Below are 27673 nucleotides of genomic sequence, written 5' to 3'. Positions count from 1 at the left end.
CAGTTGCAACCCACTGGTGCAGTTCAGGAACACAGCAATTACTTACCAGAAAACAACACATGTTTGTTCCGGGACAATGACAATTACAGGGCAAGTCGTTACACGTCTCCCCCAACCAACTCCCCAGTGCTCTGACAATTAATTCCCCTTGTGTAGTCGCCACTCGGCCTACCTCCTATACAGTGGATGCTTGAGACCCTTAAGGGCGCTTGCCATGCCCCGGCAAACCACCCTTCCCTGGCATCACACACGTTCATTACTGATTCACTCCAGAGCACCAGAGGTGTAGGAGTCAGACAGGATTTGGTGATAAAATTTCACGTATTCCTTGTGCATCACTGATGGACCTCAAGTTCTCTCACCTCCACAGGCCTGTGTGTTCAAGCACCCATGTCTCTGCTCCTTCATTTGCCAGATGTTTGTTAAAATCATGACAGTGTGTTGCATCCCAAAGTGGGCAGGTGCTGGAGATGCTGAGGCAAAAGGCACTGTCGCCACCCTCTGGCGGGGGCGGGGCAGCCATCTGCAGGTTTCACTGTGCCCACACACCAATCTGAACCCCAAATTAGACTTTCTCTTTTGTCAAGAAAAGGAAATGAAAGTTCATGAATGCACAGAGTATTTTGTTTGTGCAGATCCTGAGTAAGCTGCTTTTATACACTGAACCTCATTCTGTTCTCGCAACGTCCTACAGAGGGACATGGCTGTTCCCATTGTGGCTGACAAGCATACCGAGACTAGGAGAGGTGGCACTATGAGCGCAGTAACACACAGCCGTTGAACAGCAGGGGTGCCACTGAAGCCAGCCCTGCTTCACTGGAAGCTCCACTCCTCTGGGCTAGGTGTTCCGGTCTACAGGCTAAGACAGCCATGTCCCATGTTGGAGTGCTGGTTTTGGTATCTGATTGGTGTTTCTGAATCCAACTTCTTGCTCATGCAGACCTGGGAGGCAACCGGTGGTGGCTGAAGTCGTTGAGTGCCTGTCACTCGTAGGGAGATCCGGATTGAGTTCCTGGCTCCTGGCTCCTGGCTCCTGGCTCTGGCCTGGCCCAGTGCTGGTGACTGGGCACTGGGGGGAGTGAACCGGTGGATGGGAGTTTGCTTTCTTTGTCCCTTTTTTTAAAAATAATTATTTATTTTTATTGGACAAACAGATTTACAGAGAGAAGGAGAGACAGAGAAAGGTCTTCCATTCACTGGTTCACTCCCCAAGTAGTCGCAGTGGCCAGAGCTGAGCCAATCCAAAGCCAGGAGCCCAGAGCCTCTTCCGGGTCTCCCATGTGGGTGCAGGGTCCCGAGGCTTTGGACCATCCTTGACTGCTTTCCCAGGCCATAAGCAGGGAGCTGGATGGGAAGTGGAGCAGCCTAGATATGAACCGGCGTCCATATGAGATCCTGACGCTTGAAAGTGAAGGATAAACCAGTTGAGACAACTCACCAGCCTAGGAATTCTCTGTCTCTCTCACCGTGTTATTTTGCTGAACAAACCAATCAATGAAGCCTGTTCATTCTATCCTGCTTTAGTTAAAATTTGAAGAACCAACTTGGGCGCCTGCTCAAGCCCTGCAGGGCCCAAGGAGAGACAGACCAGAGGTCACATGTCTGGAATGTTAAAGCCTCAACAACCAAAACAATTCTGAAAATCAGTATCCCACGCAAAGGGACAAACCCAGCTGTTTCCCTTCAAGGAATGAGTCATCCCCAAAGGACTTTGGAGGAAGATTAGACAATGACTCTTTTGGGGTTAACCACTCTGGGAACTCTCCTGGGAGGGCAATCCTCCTGAGGCAGTGTGTTTAGCACACAGTTGCCTGTGCAGCTGGGATTGGGGTGCCTGCATCTCAGCCTGGGGACCTGTAGCCATGGGGCTCTTGGCAGGCCACAGGCTTGTAAGGAGCCACAGAAGAGGACACAATTTGTTTGTTGTTTTCAAGATTTGTTTTTATTGGAAGGGCAGATTTATAGCGAGGAGAGACAGAAAGAAAGGTCTTCTGTCCACTAGTTCACTTCCCAAATGGTTGCAATGGCCAGAGCTGAGCTGAACTGAAGCCAGGAGCCTCTTTCAGGTCTCCCATGAGGGTGCATGATCCCAAGGTTTTGAGCCATACTCTGCTGCTTTCCCAGGTCACAAGCAGAGAGCTGGACGGGAAGTGGAATAGCCGGGATAGTGCACCTATGGGATCGCAGAGCATGCAAGGCGAGGATTTAGCCACTAAGCTAGAGTGCAGGGAATGAGGACACAGTTTTTAGGCATGTCCATTTCACTTAAAGTGTGGACACAGGAGAGATGGGGCCACTGGCACAGTGGCCCATTAGGCTAATCCTGTGCCTGCCAGCCCAGGTGTTTGGGCCCCTACACTCCTGTAGGAGATCCAAAGGAATTCCCAGGTTCCCATCTCCAGCCTGGCCCAACCTCAGCTGTTACAGCCATCTGGAGTGTGAACCAATGCATGGAAGAGCTCTCTATATACCTTTGTTATTCTACCTTTCAAGTAAAGTAAATATTTCAGAAAAATTAAGCTATTCGTGTTGTTCATGTAGTAGAACTCACAGGTGAGGGGTCTTCAAAGAGTTCATGGGAAATACATGTTATGAAAAATTCAAGGAATTCAACATCTTTTTGCACCAAATGAAATTTGTCTTTTAATTTCACCTTTCCTGTGAACGTTTTTGCGGTTGCACTCACTGTGTATTAATCACACTGCAGTGGACATGTGGGAAGATTAGCGGGTCCTTGCAGGAGTGATCCTACTCTGGAGCTGGACCACGGGGAAGAATCTGTGGGAAAGTCGCCACTGAGGGAAGAAGACTGCCCCACAGGCTCTTGGGGAGAGCGGGGGGGAGCAGAGCTGGTAGGAACTGGTATTCACTGTGGTTGGAGTGTACTCACTCAGCACAGCGAGTGAGCAGGTTCGGCTCACACGGGCCTCAAAGGGCATCCTGAACACTCCAGACCTCAGGTCAGGGGCAGTGACGGGCAGGCACTGGGATGACAACAAGAGGTGGAAAGCCCAGGAAACCGATGCTTTGGAAAGTTGCTGCAGGTGGAGGGAGGCTTGTGGGTCAGGTTTCTGGGGCTGCCCAGGGATGGCTGTCCTGAAACCATCCAGCCACGCGGAGCCAATATGCCGGGCCTGACTATTGATGTTCAGTTCTTAAAAAAAAAAAAAAAAAGGTACCTGATGGTGAAGAAAAGGAAAGGCGTAGCAGCATGTTGGTATCTAAGAGCAAAACGTCTACATTAGGTAAATTTATAGACAGAAGGCAAAATGAGGAAAGAAATGTTCTGATTTCTGTCTGATTGTAAGGTTACCCCAAACTGCTTCCCTGTGTTTCTTTTACAATACCACCCAGTTTCTTTTAAAACCACGAGAAAACAGAGATGCTTGGTATCCTTATAAATAAATCCAGCGTGACTTGAAGCTGTCATTGGGGTTTTCAGTCACCATGGAAACTTCCCGAGACTCAGATCAAGTCAGTGAGGAATCCCCCCAAATATCCCAGAAGTCATTTCATTTCTGTTTTCCTCTCAAAGTAAGCCAAAAAAGTTGAGCTTGGAAAGGATGAGCCCTGAAAACATTATACTAGGTGACGAAAACGACACATGGAAGTTACCATTGTTTTCACAATAATATCATCATTTTCCCCTGTATCTGGGGTGAGGGAAGAAACAAAGAGAAAAGCTCCACCCAGCCTCGGTCCCCATCCCAGGTCCCCGATGCGAGGCGCGCTCTGAGGGTCCTGCTGCTTATGTAGTCTTGATAGTTCAATAGTTCTGAATTGCCACCAATCTTGCCATTCCAATCACGATGAAATCTATTCAGAATCCGCTGGCTGACGTAGTCCCTTCATGGTTGGGGTTCTGAGATCACCTTTTCAGTTGGAGGGATCTCCAAAGAAACTTTGTCTGAGGTGATCCCAGACCTGATTCTTGCGTGTGCTTGCTAGTATAGGGTCCGGCACAGTCCGTCGCCCCAATCAGCTTATGCACATGCTGGTCATTTCAATTGCTGGGTCAGTTCTGTTTCCAGCCCTGTCTTCCACGTCAACCGATGGGTGTTGTAGTCCAGCCCAATCCTGTCCACTTCATACTTGACCCTCATGCAAACCAGTGGGAGCTGCAGCTTAGTTGGGGCAACTCTCCATAACCCCCATTGGCCTGCCCCCTACTCTGGTTCCCATGCATGCCAGTATGTGCCACAGACTTGTTCAGTCTCTCCCGCATCCTATTTAGCTCTTGTACATGTCAATGGGCACTGAAGCCTAGTTCAACCCAACCAACCTACTATCTAGTCCACACACATACTGGCAAGTGCCTTTCTGTCTAGCCACCCCTGCCCCTGTCATGGTTTTCATGCTCTCCAGTGTTCAAATCCTAGTCTTGCACCAGGATCCCACATGATCTCAGTTTCCATGTCCCGGCTGCTCAACTTCCATTCAGCTCCCTGCTTGTGACCTGGGAAAGCCTTGGGACCCTACACCTGTTAACTTTTATTGCCACAAACCTAAGATGCCAGGCACAGCAAGTGAGCCACTCCTTGAGAGGTCTTTATTTCATTGGGAAGAGCTGTGGGGCAGGGAAAGAGTGAGAGCAGAGAGAGCAAAGGGATGAGGCATCCTTCATGGCCTCGGGGTGGAGTATGGGGGAAACCTGAGGTCAGGGATTGGCAGGTGCAGCCGCAGGTGGCCAGCAGGGATGAATGCCTCAGGGGATTAGTGGAGCAGTGCTGTTGAAACCTGAAGGTCTCTATGCTTACTTAGGCAGGTGGGCCTTAAGGGAGCCGAGATGTAGGAAATTTAAGGTAGCATTGAGTAAGCAGGCATTCAAAGGCATTTAAGGTGACCCTGAGTCCAGGATGGGGTCGCTGCTGGAGTCAAGGCTTACAGCACCAGTGTGGGAGACTTGGAGGAGACTCCTGGTTCTTGGCTTCTGATCAACTCAGCTTTAGCCGTTGCTGTCATTTGGAGTGTGAACCAGCAGATGGAAGATCTTTCTCTCTAACTCTCCTTGTCTTCATGAATCTCATCTGCCTTTCCAATAAACATAAATAAATCTTTAAAAAAAAAACCATAAAATCATCAGGAAGGAAGGGGATGATTGATGTCTTGGTTGCTGTTGATCGGTCTTAGAAATCCCCTTTGCTCGGAGTGGCCTTTGCTTTATTCTCTCCTTCCCTGGGTTTAAGTCAGCCCTGAAAGTGCGGATGTCCTTGCTGGGCTCAGAGTCTTGGGCCGATCTCCAATTCATTTCCACCTCTCTTCCTCCCATACAGATACATCCGCCCTTGGGGGGTTATCAGGAGGCACTCTGGGGTTACTGGGGGTGTTGTTCCACAGCAGGCTCTCACATAATGGTCAGGAGGAGGGGGGCAGAAGCCTTTACCTAGGACTCCACCCTTGGTTCCTGAAATTAACGCGGCCCATTCCTTTCTTTATTCTGTCTCTGGGACCTCAGTTCAGCTTCCCAGAGAACAGCGGTGTCTGTCTCAACCCACAAGCCTTTCCCAATCACACACTCCTCCGCCAGGTCCCAGCACTCAGAGAGTGAGATTTTGAAGTGGGTACCCAGCCTAGCATTGAAGACATTTGGGTGTCACATCAGTGTCTGAATCCGGCTCCAGGCTCCGGCTCCAGGCTCTGGCTCCAGGCTCCGGCTCCAGGCTCCGGCTTCCTGCTGATGCAGACCCCAGGGATGCCAGTGGTAGCTCACGTGGAGCCAGCATTCACGCCACCCACATGAAAGATCTAGATGGAGTGCTTGGCCCTGCCCCAGCCAGGGCTGTTGTTGGCATTTAGGGAGTAAACCACAGATACAACAGCTCTCTCCCTTGTTCTCTCATCTCTCCTTCTTGCTAAAATAGTTTCTTAAAGAGCCGTCTCCTGCAGAGTTAGCCAGGCGGCTCCTCCCCAGCCGTCTCGGATGCTGGCTGCCATTGGCAGCCAACCTTAAGGCTTAGCTTGTGAAACTGCCGTTCTGCTAGCATCCCGTTTGTCCATTCAGTTCCTGGCTGTTCCACTTCTGAGCCAGCTCACTGCTAGCAGACAGGGACACTTTGTGCCATGGAAGACAGGATACTCAGGGCTGAGGGAAAGGACCCTGACCCGGGCCGGGTGTTTACATTGTAGGGGCTCAGCCTCTTTCCCAGATATGCATTGGTGGGAAGATGGATTGGCAATGGAGGAACTGGGACTCTGTGACGGGACACGGTGTCCCACAGCTTCACCTGCAATGTCTTGTCTTGCATGTGTGTCTTGTAAAACTGAAAGTTCTCATAAATAAAAAGCATGTTGACACAAAGCAATACTTGATACTCTTTCACAGCATGAATTTGTCCTAATTTCAAAAATTCGCCTATTCTTTGGCTCACACATTTGTATTCGACAGCAAATTTCCGAAGTTTGCTTGAATGAGCTTCCGTAAGAAAGCGTGGAAGGAAGAGCCTGTGCACACCCAGCAGAAGTGAAACTGCTGGCTCTGTGGCTCTGCAGGCCTCCTGGGGGGGAGTGTTCACAAAGCTCCAGCTGTCTGTCTCCAGCTGCACTCTTTCTTTTTCTTCTTGAAGTCATAGACAGGGTTTCTTTCGCACTCCATCTGACTTCTCGATGAGTCATTAGGAGGAATGCTCCTCAGAGTCACGGGCAAGTTGTGGGCTGCCAAACAGCAGGTGCTTCTTGGGAACCATGCTGATCAGCGTGGAAGGGGATGTTTACAGACCACGAAGCTGTCGTAACGTCTCTATTTCGACCTATTTAAAGATTTATTTATTTTTATGAGAAAGGCAAATTTACAAAAAGAATGAGATACAGAGAGATCTTCTATCTACTGGTTCATTCCCTAAGTGGCCACAATGGCTGGAACTGAGCCTATCCAAAGCCAGGAGCCAGGAGTCTCTTCCAGGTCTCCCATGCAGGTACAGGTCCCAAGGCTTTCAGCCATCCTCGACTACTTTCCCAGGCCACAAGCAGGGAGCTGGATAGGAAATGGAGCCACTGGGATTAGAACTGGTGCCCATATGGGATCCCAGTATGTGCAAGGCAAGGACTTCAGCCACTAGGCTACCACACCAGGCCCAATTCTATCTTTCCTAAACCAAAGAAGCCTAGAAAATTTTATGAGACATTGGCGCATTTGCCATTCCCTCATCGTTTGCCACCCCAGCAGTGGTGTCTCCCAGACTTTCAGTCGCTTCAGTAAGTTGAGTCATGTGGAGGATACCTGCGGGCCATCCATGTTGGGGTTTCTGCTGCCAGAGTGATCTTTTCTTTTAATCATCTGACAGAGTTACAGAAGGATCTGAGGGACAGGAGAGAACCTTTGATCCGCGGTCCATTCTGCAAATGGCTGTGATGACCAGAGCTGGGCTAGCAGGAGCCCGAGCTTCCCCTCTCTCTCGCAGATGCACGTGGTATGGGCTAGGTTTGGGCCCAATATTTACTTCCTGGGTTCTTTTGCCTCTTACTTTTAAAAGCATTTTAAGCACAGGTACCAAATCATCTTGCAAAGTGGTAAGGCTTGTTTAAAAGTGAGGAAGTCACAGGTAAACATGAGCCATGTTAAGAGATAGGGTGGGCCAGAAAGGGAAAGTCAAAAGGGAGAGAGAGATCTAGCTTCCATCCACTGCGTCCACAGGGCGAGGGCAAGGTGAGCGTCCCACTTTCCGATTCTTAGGAGCCTGGAAAGGGGAGTGGTTATACTATACTGTCTCCAGGTTACAGGTGAGAAGAGGAAGTACTTCCTGGGTTACATAGGATGGTGGAGTTTGCAGCTTCCACCTGGTGAGACCAGACTAACTACATCAGATTCAGGGGCCCGGACACTTGAACCGCCCTCCGCTGCTTTCCCAGCACATTAGCAGGAAGCTGAGGCAGAGGGATGGCAGCAGGGACTCAGATCGGCACACTGCTATGCCACAACACTAACCCCAGAGTGGTTTTCCTGGCCATTTCCAAACAGCACTGTAAATGATGGCTGGAGTTAGACAGGTGGAGTCAGAACAGCTGTAGGTATGAGTACCACCAAAGGCGCTATAGTTTTAAAAATTTGTTTTTCTGGAATAATCAGGACTGATGACAATATAACATAGCCATGAGCATGGAGTAGTTATTTAGTAGGAATTTGTGACCCTCGGTTTCTTGGAACGCTGAACCTGTGGGTCACAAGGAACGTACGGACTAGATTGAGCTACTGATTCCCTGTCTTTTTTAAGGTTTTTCCCCCATGAAGAAAGTAGGGCAGTACAGAATGCAATGATATATTATTCAGTCTTAAAAAGGAAGGACACTCTGACATATGGTACAACATCAGTGAAATTTGGGAATAATATGTCATTACAGAACACATCCCGTATGACTGTTGGGAATTGAGAGAATCAACTTTGTAAGATATAAAGTGGAGGGTAGTTGTTGGTGTCTGGGGGTGTTGGTGTTTAACAAGTAGGATTCAGGTGTGCACAAGGAAATGGATCTGGTGATTGGTTATACACCCGTGTGAATATACTCAGCATTATTCAACTGTACAGTTAAAATGGCTCAGATGGCGGGGCTGATGCTGTGGTGCAGTGGATAAAACCACCACTTGTGTTATCAGCACCCCGTGTGGGTACCAGTTTGAATCCTGGTTACTCCACTTCCAGTCCAGCTCCCTGTAAACGGCTTAGAAAAGGCAGGAGAGGATGGCCAAGTCCTAGCCCCCATCACCCACCTGGAAGACTTCAAATGAAGGTCCTGGTTGCTGACTTTGCTCTGGCCTAGCCCAGGCAATCTGAAGAGTGAACCAGCAGGTGAAAGATCTCTCTCGTGCTCACTGGCTTGCTTGCTCTGTAACTTTCAAAATAAATCTTTTTGAAAATATTGTTCAGATGGCATTTTTTTGGTAACCTGTATGTTACTGCAGTTTAAAACAAAGGCATTCTGGGAAGGTCTTTGGAAAGAGAAAAAATTGGGTAAATACAATGTAGTTATGACAAATATTTCTTTCCGCTGCCCCAGCTGAAACTGCCCTGGGTGGGGGAGGGCTTAGGGCTCAGCACAGGGGCTGTGGGGAGCACTGCTCGTTTGAAGAAAGAGGAAACTTGTGGACCCCAGTGTCCTTGCTCTCAGCCAGCAGCCATTTCATTTCTCTTTTTTGTTGTGAATTTGCATGAGGCAGAAATTACCACTTACTGACTTCCCTAATCTGTCATGGACATTGTACTGAAGTAACGGTTGGCCTGAATCATCGGGTATAGCTTCAGCAATTCAGAGGGAAGTATGAGGCAACTTCAGAAAGTTCATAGAAAAGAAATTAAAAGACAAATTGACTTGGGAATAGATTTTTAAAAATATTTATTTGTTTTTATTGGAAAGGCAGATTTACAGAGAGGAAGAAAGACAGAGAGAAAGATCTTCTGTCTACTGGTTCACTCCCCAAGCGGCCAGAACAGCCGCAGCTGAGCTGATCTGAAGTCAGGAGCCAGTAGCCTCCTCTGGGTCTCCCATGTGGGTGCAGGGTCCTAAGGCTTTGGGCTGTCCTCCAATGCTTTCCCAGGCCACAAGCAAGGAGCTAGATGGGAAGTGGCATCGCTGGGACACAAATCAGTGCCCTTATGGGATCCCGGTGCATGCAAGGCAAGGACTTTAGCCACTAGGCTACTGTGCCAGGCCCCATGGATTGCTATTTGATAGAACTTCCTTTGGAACAGTCCTTGGGATAATCTTGCTATTACTTTATCAGATATGTTCCAGTAACACTCCAAGCATGCCTTCCTTGTTATTTCACCAACATTCACAGTCTCTTCACTGGGTTCAGGTTCCCGTTCAAGAAACCACTTTCTGTGGCCAGTCTTTTGACAGAGCATGTGAAACCATGGTCTGTAATGTTGGAATCCTATTTAGGCACCTGGGAAAGTGTCTAGAGCTTCACTTCCCAGTCCAGCTCCCTGCTAAAGCAGCTGGGAAAGCAGTGAAGGTGGCCCAAGGACTTGGGTCCCTGCTCCCACGGGAGTTCTAGGCTCCTGGCCTTAGCTTGGCCAACCCATGGCTGTTGTGGCAATGGGGACGAAGCTCTTGACCCAGAGCTGGTTGTTGTAGCCATCTGGGGAGTGAACTAGCGGATGGAACTCCCATCTGTGTCTGTCTGTTCCTCTTTCTCTGTAACTCCTCTGCCTTTTAAATTTTGCCGAGAGAGAGTGAGCACTTTCTCTCATTACTCCTAAAAAGCAAGTCCTCATCCATTAAAGTGTTACTATGAGAGTCTAGCAATCTATCTCTTTGAAAGGAATGTTGTTTTGTAGGATAGGTCTCAACTTTGGACAGAAAATGTTCAGTAAACCCGTGTTGGAAACACATGTGCTGTTTCATTTATAGAGTACCAGCAGGATGAATTTAGCCTAAACGTTAAAAAAAAATTATGTAGGTGCTAGTGCTGTGGTGTAGTGGTCTAAGCTTCTGCCTCCAATGCCAACATTTCATGTGGGAGCCAGTTCTAGTCTTGGCTGCTCCACTTCCAATCCAGCTCCGAAATATGGCCCGAGGAAGCAGCAGGGGATGGCTCAAGTTTGGGGCGCCAGCACCCACATGGGAGACCCAGAGAAAGCTCCTGGCTCCTGGCTTCAGATCAGCTCAGCTCCAGCTGCTGCAGCAATTGTTTGGGGAACAAACCAGTGGATGGAGAATTTCTCTCTCTCCTTGCCCTCACCCCCATCTCCTCTCTGTGCAACTCTGCCTTTCAAGGAAAAATAAATCTCCATGAATTATTATTTGAAAGGTGGAGGGACAGATAGGAAGATGGATACCCTGAGCAAGGTCTCTCACCTGCTGATATTATCACAGTCGTTACAGCGGTTGGGTGACCCAAGGGCTTAAGCCATGGTGGCAGGGACCCCAGTTCTGGAGCCTCACTGCTGCCCTTCCAGGTCTGCACTAGGAGGATGGTAGAATCAGGGGCAGAGCTCGGATTTGAACCCGGGTACACTGATACGGGGTGAAGGGCTCCCAGGCAGCATCATAACTACTGTGCCAAATGCCCAGCACTAGGATTTGCAGAATGGCACTTGAGTGTTGGCTTCTTAAAGTCAGCAGAAGCACTCAGCCCTCGCAGGAGACTGGAGCCTGCCTTGTGAAGCGTGGCACGCACTTCTCTGCAGCTACCCACGTCCTGCTTCTTCCGTCTGGGGCTGCTGTGTTTGCCTTGCCATTCTGTTGTTCGGTGTAGTCGCCTGCACCGCCTGCCTTAGCATGTCTCTGCATGATTTGCTGTGGCTTCTTGCTCGGCGCTTGCTGCCTCATCTTGGGCTTCTACGGTGTGGAGAAGGCTCCTCTCCTTACACCTCCCACGTCAAGTTCAGGTAGCTTCAGGTTCCCCTTGGGAAGCTTCCTGACTCTGTCATCGTAGAACTGCAGAGTTAGGGCTCTGCTGAGGAGTGGGCCCAGCCTGGTGCTCGGCTTCACCACCGTCCAGACTTCCTCAGTAGCGGCAATAGGACTGTCTTACCTTCTCATCATTTGTGTGTTTATTGGAACACTTGATTTCCTTAGAGAACTTTTCCTTCTCATTCACAAACTTAGCTGTTGGATGCAAGAGGCTTTATTTTCCACCTGTCTCATGTCTTCCTCACTAAGCTGAGTCCTTTTAAGACTCTTCCTGGGCCTGGCACGATAGCGTAGTGGTTAGGGTCCTCGCCTTGCACGCGCTGGGATCCCATGTGGGCACCGGTTCTAATCCCGGCGGCCCTGCTTCCCATCCAGCTCCCAAAAGCATAGCTTGGCAAAGGACCATCAGTACAAGCTGATGGAAGATCTCTGTCTCTTCCTCCATCGGTGAATCTGCCTTTCCAATAAAAATAGATAAATCTTTGAAAGAAATAAATAAAACTGTGAGACTATCAGCCTTTCATTCTAGACACAATACATGTAGAAAGGCATCCTGAAATGTCTTTTTAAAAAATATTTATTTTTATTGGAAAGACAGATATACAGAGAGAAAGAGAGACAGAGAGAAAGATCTTCTGTCTACTGGTTCACTCCCCCAAGTGGCTGTAATGGCCGGAGCTGAGCCAAATTGAAGCCAGGAACCAGGAGCCTCCTCTGGGTCTCCCACATGGGTGCAGGGTCCCAAGGCTTTGGGCCGCCTTCTACTGCTTTCCCAGGACACAAGCAAGGAGCTTAATGGGAAGTTGAGCAGCCAGGACGCAAAGTGGCATATATATAGGATCCTAGCACATGCAAGGCGAGCACTTGGCCACTAGGCTGCTGCACCAGACCCAAATGTCTCACTTTTAAAAAACGTGCTGCATTGAGTCATGTCTTTTCCATCCTAATTTTGTTTATTTCAAACCAAATTAGCCCCAGTGAATGTTGCCATGGTCATGTAATCCACCCAGTTCTCTTTTATTTTTATTTGTTTATTTTTTGAAAAAAAAATGCTTTTATTTGTTTACCTCAAGCAATTACAGAGATGTGGGGGCAGGGAGAAAGAGAGAAAGAAAGAGAAGAATTTTCCATTCACTGTTTCATCCCCAGGGGGCCACAATGGGACTGGGTTAACCTGGGGAGGAGCCTGGGACTCCATCTGGATTTTCCAAATGGATTCAGGGACCCAAACACTGGGGTCATCTTCTGATTCCTTCCCAGGCGCATGAGCACAGACCTGGATTGAAAGTGAAGCAGCCAAGACATGAACTGGCATCCCAATGGGATACTGGGATTATAGTGGCAGCTTAATGCGCTATACCACAGCCTCAGCCCCATCAGTGCTCTTTGAAAGTTAAGCTTCTGCCCCGATCATTGGGTCCTTGTCTTTGTCCACCATTCTCTTTATCACTGCCAGGAGACAACAGCATAATGTAAGTCCAAGCACTGCGGGTCGTGATTGTGCAGTCCTGGGTACCACTTCCAGCATCATGGCTTTTGCACACTTGAGAACCACACCGGCTTTGCATTCACCGGAGTCCTTAGGACAGAGCTGGGAATCAGGCCCGACGGCACAGGTGAGCTGGCGCAAGGCTTCGAGCCTTCAGTTGGCTGGTCCTGTCAATCAGTAGTTCTGTCTTATCAACAGGAAGTCATAGGATACTAGCTAAGCAGATCCTTGTTACTGGGTATCCATGAGCCCATTCTGGAATGTTCATTAGAGCAGTATGTTATTTAGGATAAATCATGTGTCCATGGAAAATAAAGTAAACCTTGTATGACTCAGCATGGTGGGACTCCGTTTCTGGGAGTCAGCTGTTCAAGTGGGCAGGGGTGCTGTTGTCTAGACGCCCCCCAGGGACTACGGCCACTCCATCCTACGGTTTGCCCTTCTCCGGGGCCTTGTTGGCAACAGGATGCAGAGGAGCAACAGGAAGGAAATTCTAGGGGGCAGGGCAGGCTGTCCACTTAGTCACAAAGCCGCACGTCGCCTAACAGAAGGAACAGAAAGGCTGTTAGCCACCAGCAGCGAAGAGGAATGAATTTGGTGAACAGATTGCGTTCCCATAGGCAGCTGAAGTCATCATGACACAAAATGAGTCACTAAGAAACTGACCACACATCCCTTCCTTTTAAAACCCAGCTCCCACTCTACGGTTACCGGGCTACACCGGCACAATGCAATACAATACAGTACAATACAGTACGATACAATACAATACAGTACGATACAATACAGTACAATACAGTACAATACAATACAGTCGATACAGTACAGTATGATACAATACAGTATAATACAATACAATACAGTACAATACAATACAATACAATACAATACAATACAGTACGATACAATACAGTACCGTACAATACAGTACAATGCAATACAATACAGCACGATACAATACAGTACAATACAGTGCAATACAGTATAATACAGTACCGTACAATACAGTACAATGCAATACAATACAGTACGATACAATACAGTACGATACAATACAGTACAATACAATACAGTACACACAACGCAGAAGTTGATGGCGAAGGAACACTGTCAGTCTTGCAGACAAGCAAGACTGCAAAGATTAGGAAAGCGGTTTTCAAGAACTGACTTAATCATTTGCAAAGCCACTGACATGGCAGCATGAGACAAGAGAAAAATCAATTAGGATACAGACCAAAAAGATATTTCTGTGAGAAGGACTTGAATATCAAGGGTAAGAGGAACACCAAGAGAATTAATACCTCTAATAACTTTGCTAAAATTGTACTTTGTTTTATTTATTTTTATTTATTTTACATGCAGGGGTCAGTTAAGATTTCAGAGTGAAAAGACATTTATTTGAGTGCAAAGTGTTTTTGAAATCCATGTCCAGAAGAGTTTTTTTTAAGGTTCACAGAAATGTGTTTTAGGGGAAAACTATGCATGAATTTCAGTTTTTTAAAGACTAATAATATTCTTTTTTAAAAAGATTTTTATTGGAAAGTCAGATATACAGAGAGGAGAGACAGAGGAAGATCTTCCATCTGTTAATTCACTCCCCAGGTGGCTGCAGTGGCTGGAGCTGAGCCAATCCAAAGCCAGGAACCAGGAGCTCTTCTGGGTCTCCCATGCAGGTACAGGGTCTCAAGGCTTTGGGCCATCCTCCACTGCTTTCCTAGGCCACAGACAGGGAGCTGGATGGGAAACGGGGCTGCTGGGACATGAACCGGTGCCCATGTGAGATCCTGGAGTGTTCAAGGCAAGGACTTTAGCTGCTGGACCACCGTGCTGGCCTCAAGACTGATAATATTCTAAGATTTGTCTCTGTTTGAAAAGTAGAGCTAGAGAGAGAGAGAGAGAGGCCTTCCATTCACTGATTTACTCCCCAAATGGTCACAATGGCTGGACTGGGCCAAAGCCAAGAGCAGGGAGCTTCTTTCGGGTCTGCACAAGGAGATTCTTGGGATTCTGCTCCGTTAGCAGAGAGCTGGACTGGAAGTGGAGCAGCTGGGACTTGAACCAGAGCCCATATGAGCCACTGGCTGCAGGCTGCTGCACCACAATGCTGGCCCCACAGGGATGCCATATTTATATATACATATAATTATAGATATAATATATATGCCACATGTATATTATATATAGTTATTTCTTTTTATTTGAAAAGTAAAGTTGGGCCCGGCGGCGTGGTCTAGCGGCTAAAGTCCTCGCCTTGAAAGCCCCGGGATCCCATATGGGCGCCGGTTCTAATCCCGGCAGCTCCACTTCCCATCCAGCTCCCTGCTTGTGGCCTGGGAAAGCAGTTGAGGAAGGCCCAATGCATTGGGACACTGCACCCACGTGGGAGACCCGGAAGAGGTTCCAGGTTCCTGGCTTCGGATCGGCGCGCACTGGCCCGTTGCGGCTCACTTGGGGAGTGAATCATCGGATGGAAGATCTTCCTCTCTGTCTCTCCTCCTCTGTGTATATCTGGCTGTAATAAAATGAATAAATCTCTAAAAAAAAAAAGAAAAAAAAAAAGAAAAGTAAAGTTACACAGACAGAAGGAGAGACAGAGAAAGAGGAATCTTCCATCTGCTGGCTCACTCCCCAAATGGCTGCATCAGCTGGAGTTGAGCTAATCTATAGAGTCAGCAGCTTTCTCTGGTCTCCCACGTGGATGCAAGCGCCCAAATGCTTGAGCCATCCATCCTCCACTGCTTTTCCAGGCCACAAGCAGGGAGCTGGATCAGAACTAGAGCAGCAAAGACCTGAACTTGCACCCATGTGGGATACGGTGGGCACCACGTCCTGGCCATGAAGATGGCAAGAAGCAGCCCTGAAGCAGCCCAGGGTGATGGGCACAGAGGACGAGGCTGAAGGTCAAGGCTGCAGAGGAGGCACGGGGAACTGGAAATGTGGCCAGAGTTGTAGCAACTCTGACTCAATCCACTCTTACAGAAACATGTGGATCCCCCAAACCCCCCAGCCACATCCTTTTCCACCCATAGCTAGAATGAAGTGTTGTCTTGGAGCTCCACATAAACTTGTGTAGGAAAAGAAAGGGGGAAGCGATCATACAGGGTCTGCTTTGCTGTTTTTCCTCAGCCAGCCTCACCTTGGCTGTGAACTGAAAGTAGACCAGCCCAGAATCCTGCCAGCGAGGCTCTGTAGTCCTTGTCCACCCGGAGTGAGGTCATCTCCTGGGGATGAGGGGGAGGAAAAGGGATCAGGTAAATCCTGTCTTTGCATAAAGTCGTCTTTGATCTCATGCACTAAGATCACAGAGACTTGAGGGTCTCCAGCCCCTACGGTCAGCACCATCAGCACCGCTGTGCCTGAGCAGCACGCCAGGTGAAATCATTAGTGAAGCCTTCATTTTCCTTACGAGCTACTCACAGGGATTGCTTCAGTTATGTGCTGAATATCTGTGCTCTCCCAAACTCAGGCTGAAATCCTGACTCTTTGTGTCATGGTATTAGGAGGTGGGATCTTGATCAGGTCAGGAGGGTGGAACCCTCATGAATGACCTCGGTGGTCTTCTAAAAGAGATCCCAGAAAACTCTAGGCCTCCTCCCAATGCAGGAGGAAAACTGAGAAGCTGGGTGGGTGTCTGTGAACACTGGGTGTTCTCTGCAACAGCTGGCCTCATGGGCACCCTCCTCTCGATCCCCGCTGCCAGGGCTGTGAGAAATGCATCTCTGTTGTTTATAAGCGATATTGTCTCTAGCATTTTGTTATAGTATCCCCAATGAAGACAACTTTTTAGTATGTGTGAAAGGCAGGATTAGCAAAGTAACCCATTTCCTGCCTCCTGGTGTACAGACTTGTGTATCGTTTTGGGCATCTGTAAACATGATGACATAGTCACTCCTGGGATTGGGTTACATCCAAGGCTCACTGACTTTAAGGGGAAACTAGGTTAGGTGGGCCTAAGCTGATCAGGGGACCTTAGGAGGGTCTGGGTTCTTGCAAAGCAGCAGACTAAAATGTAAAGGAAGCCAACACAAGCCAGATTCTGTGTTGCTGGCTCTGAAGATGCAGGTAGCTTCCAGGAGCTGAGGGTGCCCAGGCTGAGAGCAAGGATGTGGGGACCTTAGTCCTACAAAAACAACGGACTGCATTCTACCAGCACCCTGTGTGAGGGTGGAAGCAGCTCTTCCTCAATGCCTGGCCAGTGCTGACTGTCTGTGAGACCCCAGCAGAGCCCTCAGCCATGACACAGACCCCAGAGAACTAGAAGATGTGTTGTTTGAGTTCAACCCATTTGTGCTATGTTGTATGGAATGTACTGTTAGATCTGCTGACCACACCGACAGAGTACAAACCGGCCTTTATTATGCAAAGAGAAGTCCCTTCCTGGGCAGCGGAGGGAGGAACGGGCAGGAGAGGAAGAAGCTGCAAGTCGGGAAGAGCGAGCTAGACAGTGAGAACAAAGGATGTATACTCCCGACGTGGGTGCTGATGTCAGCCCTGCTTGGCTTCTGATAGATCAAGGAGTGTTGACCTTTGTCCACTATTGGCCTGGACACAGTCCAGCTGTCTGGGGGCGTGCCACATTCCAGGGTGACATCAAAATGACATGCGTGTCCTTGAGTAAACTCCACCTATCTCCCGTGCCCATGGTAACCAGCAGTAACATTTAAATTTAATTTCTTTTTAAAATTTCTTTTTAAGATTTACTTTTGTTGGAACAGCAGATCAGAGTTATGGAGAGAAAGAGAGACAGAAAGTTCTTCCATCTGCTGGCTCACTCCCCAGATGGCCGCAACGGCCAGAGCTGAGCCAATCCAAAGCCAGGAGCCTGGAGCTCTTCGGGTCTTTCTCCACGCCTGTCTCAGCTATTCACAGGTGGGCTGAATGTCCTCTGAGACAGGTGCGTCTCATGCCTCTCAGTGACTGCGGCCATCTTGCCTTCGCCTTCTACTATTACTGGAAAGCCAAGAGCAATTCGGACTTTTGGTGTTTCAAAACATCTCCCAGAACCACCGACTTTTCCTTCCGCCGACTGGCCCTTCCAGAGGACCCAGCGGGTGTAAGCTTTGCAGAAGCACATACGCGGCACACACCTGCTTCACTTCCAGGGACCAGCCCCCATCTTTTGTGCCTTGCTCTGCTTCGGATGCAACCATCCCAAGTAGGTTGTCCAGACATCGGCCAATGGCAATGTGCGCCCCCCAGTTCTCCAAGGCCTTGCCCTCCTCACATCACAGTGGTCCTTCCAACGGGGCCTTTTGTGACGGTCCCAATCGTCAAAGTTGGGTAAGCCACCACACTGGCACTCAAATCCGACGCCGGGGTGGGTCCAGCCCCAGGGGGCATCCAGCTGACTGGCTTCTAGCTCCTTGCCTATCCAGGTAGAAGCACACAGCCAGTTCAGGATGACCTCGGACTGGGTCGCGGAACCTGAGGACAACGGATCCCCACGTGGTGCGGCCGCGCGCTCCTTTTTCAAAACCCCCCATGCGCGTTCAGAACCCGGTTGAAAACCTTCCAGTAGCTGCAGCCTCCGGGCTAAGGCGGCCCTGGGGTCTGGATCCTGAGCAAAGGATTACACAGAGTCCTGCAAGGGGCTGCTACCTAACCCTCCCTCCGACGCGTGGCGGGGCGGGGCGGGGCGGGGTGGGGGCGGCGTTCAGGCTCGGCTCACCCGGGCTCCCGTGGCAGCCCGCGGAAGGCTGCAGGGCCTCCCGGGGCGTCTGTGACGGGGCCGTGGCACGGGCCGCGCGCGGGCGGGGTGACGCTGCGCTGCCCGCAGCCGCAGGAAGGGGGCGGCCGCGGCTGCTTGGCGTCGCCGCCTGCCGCGCTCCGGGGCGGGGAACGGCTCGGGCGAGCCTGCGCCGCCGCGACCCCTCTGCGCTCCAGCGGCCGCAGCGCGTGGGCGTCCCGGGCGCTGCTCGTATGGACGCGACGACGAAGCGGAGCCGCTCCGAGGAGCCGGCCGAGTGCCTGCCGCCGGTTCGGGACGTGGAGGAGGAGGCGGAGGAGGGCATGGAGCGGGGCCTGGAGGAGGAGGAGGAAGAAGAGGAGGTGGACCCTCGGATCCAGGTAGGGCGCACAGAGCGCGCCCCGCACGCCGGTTCCGCGAGGGCTGTCTCGGAGACCGTGTGTACGCTGGTCCGGCTCCTTCAGCGCCCAGCGCCGAGTCTGGGCGAGCGGAGAGGGTTGGACGGAGGATCACCTCCCCCCTTTCTTTTCTAATCACCCCAGTAGGGAGCCTGCAGTGCCTGCGTGGGTACGGTCTATGGAGCGGGAGATCCTCCCGCAGAGCTGGGGTACCCGGGGGTGGCCGCGCCGCCCGGCGGTTTGGAAGGGCGAATGTGCAACAAAGAGAAAAGGGGGCGGGGGCGCCTAGCTGGTCTTGGGGTACCCGCAGCCTGGTTCGCTGCGCCAGCGGCACTGCACGGTCGCCGGCTCTCGATGACGGACGCTGTGGCCGAGTCCGCAGCGCCGCGACCCAGGGCGGCCGGGGACGGGTGGGCGTCGTCCGCGCCCGCAGCGTGGGCGTGAGCCCCGGGCTGGCTGGGAGCTGTCACCTGGCGGAGGTGTCCGGCCTGAGCGTTCTGCTGCTCCCTGGATTCATTGTTAGCAAACCAAGGGTCCCCCCCCCGCCCCCACTCCTCGCCCCCCGGCCTAACGTGCTGCGCTTGCCCCGCGGTGGTTTAAAACCCTGCGTTTTCCCTCTGGCGAATGAACAGAAACCGTGCTGCGCAAAGTCCAAGGTGGACACGGCCGGAGGCTTGGCCCTGCTTTCTTGCGCCTCCATTCCCGAGAGAGATGATTAAAAAACGATTTCCAAGTCGGCGTGTGGGAGTGACAGCCTGACCTCGTTCACTCCCCTCCCCCGCCCTTCCCAAACAAAAAAAACACAAGATTCCTTCCCAAGACCCGTTTTTCTGCCCTTTCATAAATCATCTTTAGAAATATCTATACTGCTTTTAAGCCTGCTCTGCGATTTCTGGAGCCCTATTTTTTTCTTTTTTTAGTGCGCAAATTAATTAAAAGCTGACTTAACTCAGTGGTTGGGGGTTAAATGAGTTGTTTTGACAGATGAGCAAGATAGATATCAGGTGGAAAGAATTGGATTGATGAACTCTTTGTGGCTGAATTGGTAAATCTTGTGTTTAAGGTGTGGAATTCTGTTAGCCTGGGGCTTTATTTTAAAGGTGAACTAACTTCACATGGGAAACTTTTTTTTTTTTCTTTGCCAAACATCAACTTGTGCTAATTTAAGGAATTAAGATTCAGGCTAATTTTTTTCCGCTGTTTTTGAAACCCATCACTAGAGTGAAAAGAGGTTGAGAAATAGACAAGGACGGATGGTTGATGCCACGATTCTGCCTTTGATTTCAATGGTTTAATTGAGGTTAATAAAAATAATTTGGCTTGGTCTGAATTGTAGAATAGCTTTCTTTTCTTGTTCTGAGGCATGTAGTGGTGTTTAGACAGGGCTGCTAACCCCATGGTAGCAGGTAGGTTTCCCTGAAGGCTTGTACCTGCAAGAGGAGGTACAGGGGTTCGGCAAGATGTCACAACCGAAGGGTGGTAGAAATCCTGACCTTCACGGGCTCTCCTCGCCAAAGCCTGGACTTGTTGCCCAACCTGCTGCATGCTGGGCTGGGACTAAAGTTTGAGGTTATGGAACTGATTATGGAAACAGATTTTTTAAGTCTTTTTTTTTTTTTTCTTACCCCTTCCCCTCCCCCAGGGAGAATTGGAGAAGTTAAATCAATCCACAGATGACATCAACTGCCGGGAGACTGAACTGGAGGTACAGAGCTGGGTCCCCATTCCTCGGAGAGGGGTGTCCGGCTCTGGCCGACTTTGCTGCTGCTGCTCGGGCAGGGAGGTGCCTGCTGCCTGCTGAGGGAAGCAGCCAGCCAGCCAGTGAGCGTGACCTGTGGGCGGGCTGCGTGTGGATCTAATTTCAAGTGTTTTTTATCTGGGAGGCTCAAGGGGGCCAGCGTGGAGCATTACACAATGCTGAAAGTCCCGGATTTTTGAGTCTGGGAGAGAAAGGGACAAAGCAGAAAATCAGCCGCGCTCTTTGCAGTCACAGACGCTGTGAGAGAAGGCGGCCCCTTCGCGGGACAGGGCACAAGGGGCAGGTGCCAGCCCCTGGGTCTCACACCAGCTTTTGGCTCTGCTGGCCAGATCATTTGCCCTCTCCCCTTACCATGTCTCCGCTGCTCTCTGTGTTGTTTTTGCTGTTTGCACGATGTAATTATCGTAATGATCACCAGAAGCTGTTTACACTGGGAAGGGCTTTCCTGCTGGAAAAATTCTTGGGCGCCTGGAAGTTGAATTGAATTTCATTTGTAGTTTCTTTCTTTCTTTTTTTTTTTTTCTGGCCTGAGTGTAAACAAACAAGTGAGCATTCTTCATAGCTGCCAATTAGTCTCTACCCTTTGAGTTTTCTTGAACTCGGCAAACCTGAGCATACCCGGCTTGTGTCCTCCAGGGGCGTGGGATGAGCCAAAGCTAGAGGAATGCGGGGCCCTGCGGGGGAGTAGTTGGTGTAGTGTGGGACATAGCTAGAATGGTCACCACTCGGAAGGTCAAGGCAACATTTGGCTCTGGCATGAGGGGGCGGGAGGGAGGAGTAGAATGTGCTGGAATGTACAAGCTGCCTGTGTGTGGTGGGGTGGATGGAAGAGGTGTTCCTGTAAGCTGTGGGAAGGGTCCCACATTGCTGAAGCAGGAGCCCAAGCCCTGGCAGCCCCTCCTGCTGTGTGTGTGTGTTTACTTCAGTGGCTTTTCATTTACCAGGGGTGGAGTCTGTGTGAGGTTGGGCTCTCTGAATCTCAGACCTGGAATTCTGCAGACCGCAGAACCCCTGCTGTTACAACAGGGCTGTAGGGTTTTGGTTTTGGTTTTTGCTTTTGAAATGTTAACTGATTCCATCCCATCACCACAGTCAGGAGGAGCTGTTCTGTCCGGTGTAGGAGCCATGTGCAACATGTGACAGTTTGAATTTAAAATTAAGATGAAGTAAGTTTAAAAAGTCAGTGCCCGGGTTACAATAGCTACGTTTCAGGGACTAGGGACCCCTGGATTGGCAGCTGCCATGGGTGGTAGGTGATAATGTGGTTTGTACCCCCACATTGTGGCCCACATGGTACTTGTCTTCTGGGGGTGAAATAGTTATCTTTTAAGCTTTTTAAGCAAATGCTGATTTATTTATTTTTTTATTTAAGGATTTATTTGAAAAGCAGAGTTAGGGAGGGAGGGACGGAAAGATCTTCCATCTGCTGATTCACTTCCTAAATGTATGCATTGGTCAAGACGGTTGACCTGAAGCCAGGAGCTAAGAGCCTCGTCTGGGTCTCCCACATGGGTGCAGGGGTTCAATCAGCTGGGCCATCCTCTGTTTTCCTAGGCCATTAACAGGGAACTGCATTGGAAGAGGAGCCATGGTGACTCAAACTGGTACCCATGTGGGGTGCCAGAGCGTCTGTTGGAGGCTTGGTGTGCTATACCACGGTGCCAGCCCGCATCTTTTAAACTTTTTAACCCTGATTTCCCAGGCCCAGTTGTGCATGCACATATGCATCTGTGTGTCACAGGAAGCCACCAGACAGGTGTTTCCTGCCCGGCCTGGAGAAGCCTTGGGTCGTATATGGGGTGAGCTGACGAGTGGCTGGGGCTGGGCTCTGAGGCTTGCTCTCTCCTCCCAGCCATGTCCTCCCAGACTGACCTGGAGGACAGGTCAGCCTACTGAATAAAGATTCCTTTGCTGGCATGCTAAGAAGTAACATAGTGAGATAGCTGAAATAGTGTCATTTTAACATGGGACCACTTCACACACACACACACACACACACACACACACACACACGAAATAGATCCTTGAGGTGTTGTTCCATTGTTGTACCTTAGTCTTGCAGAGCTGGAGTATATTTTGTGCTTAGCTCACTTCTCTGGGGACTCCCAGGTCTTGGTGGCCACAGTAGATTTGTGCGTGGGGGGGAGGCGGGTCAGGACCAGCCGTGATGGGGCAGGAGTGTGGGTGCGGAGGGAGCCTGCGTGCAGAGCTGCAGCTAGGGCAGTTGCACGGGGACAGGTGAGGGGCTGTTTGAGGGGTCTTGTCTCAGGCCTGTTGTGTTGCACGGAGGTGCCAGCCTCCTTCCTGGGGGCAGTTTCAGGTCCCTGCAGGCCTCTGGGCCCTGTGTTCTCATCAGCCGAGTCCGTAACCTTGTTTTCTGCGAGCGTGTCTTTCAAGATGCTAATTTCCTTATGCCTATGTTAAAATTGCTTCATGGCCGTGGAACTCAGGGTTACCTCTGGACTTGGATTCTCTGTAGAAGAGGAGTACTGGGCAGCACTGGCTTATGGGCCACTTGTAAAAGCAACCCCCCCCAAAACACAGACATGTGCACAGGGGCCTTTAAGTGGACCACCAAGAGGACGCCCCAGGAGGAGTGCTAAAGCAGTAGGCCGTGCTTGGCCTCAGCAGGGACTGGACCTGTCCGGAGAGGCAGTCTCCACTGTTCTTGGCATCTCTGTGACCGAGGCGTTCCTTTTTAAAATTAAGGTGATCATTAACTTGAAAGGCCGAGCGAGCTAGTGAGAGATAGATTGCCATCTGCTGGTTTACTCCCCAGGGCTGGGCCGGGCCGAAGCTGGGAGCCAGAAATTCCATCTGGCTCTCTCTAGTGGGTGATGGGGACCCAAGCACTAAACCGCCGCCTGAGGCCTCCTAGGATGCATTCATGGGAAGCTGGACCGGAAGAGCATCAGCTGAAACTGGCACTGTGATGGGTGTGGCATCCCAAGCAGTGACTTCACCTGCTGCCCCACCCTGCCCCTTGTAATGTTACCAAGTTGGAGGAGGAGGTTGGCCTAGTGGTTAGGGTGCTTACATTCCCCATCAGAGTCTCTGAGTTCATTCCTTGGCTCTGACTCCCAATTCCAGCTTCCTGTTCACACCGAGCCTGGAAGGCATCAGGGATGGCTCAGGCAACTGGGTTTCTGCCACCCAGATCGGGGGACCGTGGGTTGAGTTCCCAACTCTAGGCTCTGGCTGTCTATACCCCACCTCGCTATAGATTGAACCAGCAGGTCGAGCCCTCTATCTCTCTGCCTCTGAAATTAAGAGACCAATGAAAGCTTAGTATGTGGATAAACGTGAAACCCCCCAAATCATGAGATTTCTCTATACAATGCACTTCAGGAGGTCATGGACAAAGGGAATGAGAGGTAACACACATTTTCCTTGAACCTAAAAACTCACTCCTAACTTCAGGTCCCCCAGGCAGGGTGGGAGGATCTTGCTGCCTCTGTTTGCCTTTGTCCTAGGTGAGCAGCAGGAGTGTTTGGCACCTTGGCAGCTGCCCCCTTTCCTCCTTTGCTCATGGGATGTGGCACTGTTACCTGCGGGCCCCTTGGGTTGAGACGCTGCTCCTGGGCTGGAGCTGCGTGCTGGGCTGCGGGTCCTGGCTGCTGCTCGACGTTGGGGAGGCTGCAGAGACCTCTGCACACAGCCACTCCTGTCTCTTCCTGAGACTGAGCTCGCTTCTGCCCTGGTTGAGCAGGTCTGGGTCCCCTTTGCCCTCTGATCTGTATCAGAGCCAGCCAGCTTTCCCACCAGACGGGCCTTTGGATGGGAGCCCAATGTTTTTCACATAAGAAAATAAACACAGTTTCCCACTGACACATAGCTCAGCTTTCAGTAGGAAGTTGGCAAGCATTTAGTGAGTACCTACTGTGGGCCGGGGACAGTTTTAGGTGATGGAGAGATGATGGACTGAAGACCTTGCCCTCCTGAGACGTCCGCTGTGAGGCACAGGGAGGACAAGAAGCAGTTGAAATACACAGGGACAGGTGCTGGAGCATGGCAGGCATGGGGGCGCTGGGCACCGCAAATATTTGGGGCGGCGAGGGCAGGAGGGAGCTACAAAGTCTAGTATATGGCCAGGAAAGTGATGTCCAGAAACAGTGGACCCTAGGGCCACATGGAGGGACTGGCCAGGACTCAGGTGGAAGTGGGGCCCAGCCAGGGGCCCCAAGCACCAGGCGTGGGCAAGTGGTGGATAGGAGAGGTGTAGCTGAGTCAGAGAGAGGTGCGTCATGTGGGTGTTTAACCACCCTGCAAGGAGAGGACATCAAAGGTAATGTGTTGATGCAATTTTTTCAGAGGTATTTATTTGTATTTGAAAGGCAGAGGGAGAGAGAAAGAGTTCCATCTGCTGTTTCACTTCTCAAATGGCTGCAAGGGCCAAAGCTAGGCCAGTCTAAAGCCAGGAGCCAGGCGATGCTTCCAGGTCTCCCACATGGGTGCGGGGTCCCAAGCACTTGGGCCATCTTCCACTGCCTTCCCAGGCCACAAGCAGGGAGCTGGTAGGGAACTAGAACAGCCAGGACTAGTGCCCATATGAGATACCTATGCCACAGGGGGAGGATGAGCTTGCTACACCACCAGTTGGACCTGTGTTGATGTAATTTAAAATACATATTCTGTAGAGCATCATCTTTCAGTTTGCTAAGCAAATGCATATGGAGACTGTCTAATTAGAATCAAGATTTGCAGTATTCCATACATATGTGCGTGTATTTTTCTGAACGCATGTAGGCAGGGTGTTCATCCTTGTCCTGGATCCTAGGCAGCTGGCTGTTCCAGGGTGGTGCACTGCCCCCGCCCCCGGAAGCCAGCAGATGTGTTGTCTTCAAAACAAAGCACAATCAAAGCAGCCCTGTTTGGAGCTTGTAGACCCAGAGGGGTGGGGAGGTGAGTGTGGGGCAGTAAGGCTTCTCTCCAGGAATTCTCAACCTGAGAGACAACTTCCTGTCTTCAAGGCCAGCGCTGCCCCTCTCCTTCAAGCTCCTTTTGGGGGCAGGGGCAGGTATCGAGGGAGGAGGTGCCACCACTGTTGTTGGTGGATGGGAGGAGAAGTGGCAGGGAGGGTTAAGGCCACCCCATCACGTCAGGTGTCAGGTATGAAGGCCCCAAGAACGTGGTCCTGGGGCCTGGCAAGGGCGCTGCCCTCCTCCTCCTCCAGGACCTGCACTGTGCGAGGGCCCGGAGAGGGGGCTTGTCCAGGCCAGGATCATGGCGGGGTGGGATTTTAGCCAGTTCCTGGGTCACCCTGAGCATGCACTGTGTCCTGAGTGAGTCCTGTCTTGCTGTGGAATTCACCTGGCGTAGGCGTGCTCCGTGAGCATTTGGTGTCGAGTGAATGAGTAACAGCAGGCTGCCTCTTGAGCATCTGAGTGACCTAAAGATTGCTTCATGTGTCCGGTCCAGGGTGCTTCGTAAGCTGTTTGTAAATATGGTTGCCACCCTTGTTGGGGAGGAGGAGAGGCTGTGCCGTGGTGGCTTTTGTCCATCTTGGCTAGCTGCTTTTGGCCTCCTAACCTACAGTAATGATTATGTCGGCTGTCTACCACGTTCTAGGCATGTTGCTTTGCATAGATTGAACTCATTAGAGTCTCAGCACAATTTTTTTTTAAGATTTATTTGAAAGGTAGAGTTACACATTGAAAGGGACAGAGTGATCTTTTAGCCACTGGTTCACTCCCCAAATGGTCACAACAGCCAGAGCTGTGCTGGTCTGAAGCCAGGAGCCAGGAGCTTCTTCTGGGTCTCCCATGTGGGGGCAGGGTCCCTACGCTTTGGGCCATTTGCTGCTCCGTTCCCAGGTACAATGCTGCAATGGCCAGAGCTGGGGCTGGTCTGAAGCCAGGAGCCAGGAGCTTTTTCTGGGTCTTCCATGTGGGTGGACCAAGGCCTTGGTCTATCCTCTGCCATTTTCCCAGGTCATTACCAGGCAGCTGGATCAGAAGTGGAGCAGCTAGAAGTCAAACTGACATCCATATTTAATGCCTACACAGCGGGCTGAGGATTAGCCTACTACACCACAACACTGGCACTAATGTAAGCATCCTTCTAAATACAGAGTTGTGTTCTGTTGTACATGCGTGCTTCCTGTGGCCATCTTAGCAAAAAAACTGTCAGTGTGGGCTGTCGGCTGGAATGTAGAAATACCTGCCTAATATTGGTTTATGGACTCCTCAGACTGGCTGCGTCCTGCTTTTAGCTGCAGAGCTATTGGGTGGTTTCCCGGCCCCTTTGCCCGTCGTGCACGTGTAGGCTGTGCTGTTGAGGGTTGGTTGACGGTGCTACCGTTGCGTGACTTACCACACTGTCTACCCTTCAGCCCCACATCAAAACAAGACTGGCTGTGGGGGTGGCCGAGTTTGTTGTTTAGAATTTTTAAATGCCCGGGTTGGCACAGCTCCAGGTTCCCTGTGGGCTGTAGCCTTTTCCTGTGGAGCTGTTTTTCCTTGCTGGCACATGCTGTGGGGGTTTGTAACGTGTGGGGTAGTGTGTGTGTGTGTGTGTGTGTGTGTGTGTGTTTGGCCGGATGATGAATTCAACATCTGTTCTGCGTTGTCCTCTGGCAGGCACCTGGCTTGTCCAGGCCTGGCACCCCTCTCTGACAGGTCCTCCGTCTGGGCAGTGTGGCAGGACCGTTCTGCAGGACATGTGAGCCAAGAGCGGGTAGGGGCCTGGGGCCTTGAGGAGAGCTGAGCGAACCTTGCCTTCCCTCGCATTTCCTCAAAGGAAGTTTAGAACATTTTAGTTCTATTCTTGCCCTGATTTTCCTCTGCTGGATTATCTAAGAGATGAATGTTTGGTGTGCCATCAACAGAGAGACCGCTGGCAGGTAGACAATGAGAGGAATAGGCACTGTCGCTGATAACCTCGGCACAGCCTGCTGCTGACAAACATGCTGATTGGTTATTTGGCATCGGACTCCACCGGAGCGTGATGAATGGGCCCCAGGTCCCTTCATCTGCCCCTCCCTCGTATCAGCC

The 27673-nt window shown here is 50.7% G+C and overlaps 1 protein-coding gene across 1 annotated transcript in view; it reads left to right on the top strand.

The window, feature by feature from the left end:
- The first annotated feature begins 18641 nt into the window (after positions 1–18641).
- The window catches only part of SH3BP5 (SH3 domain binding protein 5), a 40984-nt gene continuing 31952 nt past the window's right edge, over positions 18642–27673 (top strand). The window contains exons 1-2 of the mRNA XM_004588386.2: positions 18642–18904; positions 20565–20627. Of these exons, the coding sequence (XP_004588443.2) occupies positions 18758–18904; positions 20565–20627 (210 nt within the window). The 5' untranslated portion in view covers positions 18642–18757. The remainder of the gene's footprint in view (positions 18905–20564; positions 20628–27673) is intronic.

The sequence above is a fragment of the Ochotona princeps genome, chromosome 30 (genome assembly GCF_030435755.1).
Source record: "Ochotona princeps isolate mOchPri1 chromosome 30, mOchPri1.hap1, whole genome shotgun sequence".
In the NCBI taxonomy this organism is placed as follows: Eukaryota; Metazoa; Chordata; class Mammalia; order Lagomorpha; family Ochotonidae; genus Ochotona; species Ochotona princeps.
Note: the sequence above shows the minus strand (reverse complement) of the source record. Positions and strands in the feature narration are given on the sequence as shown.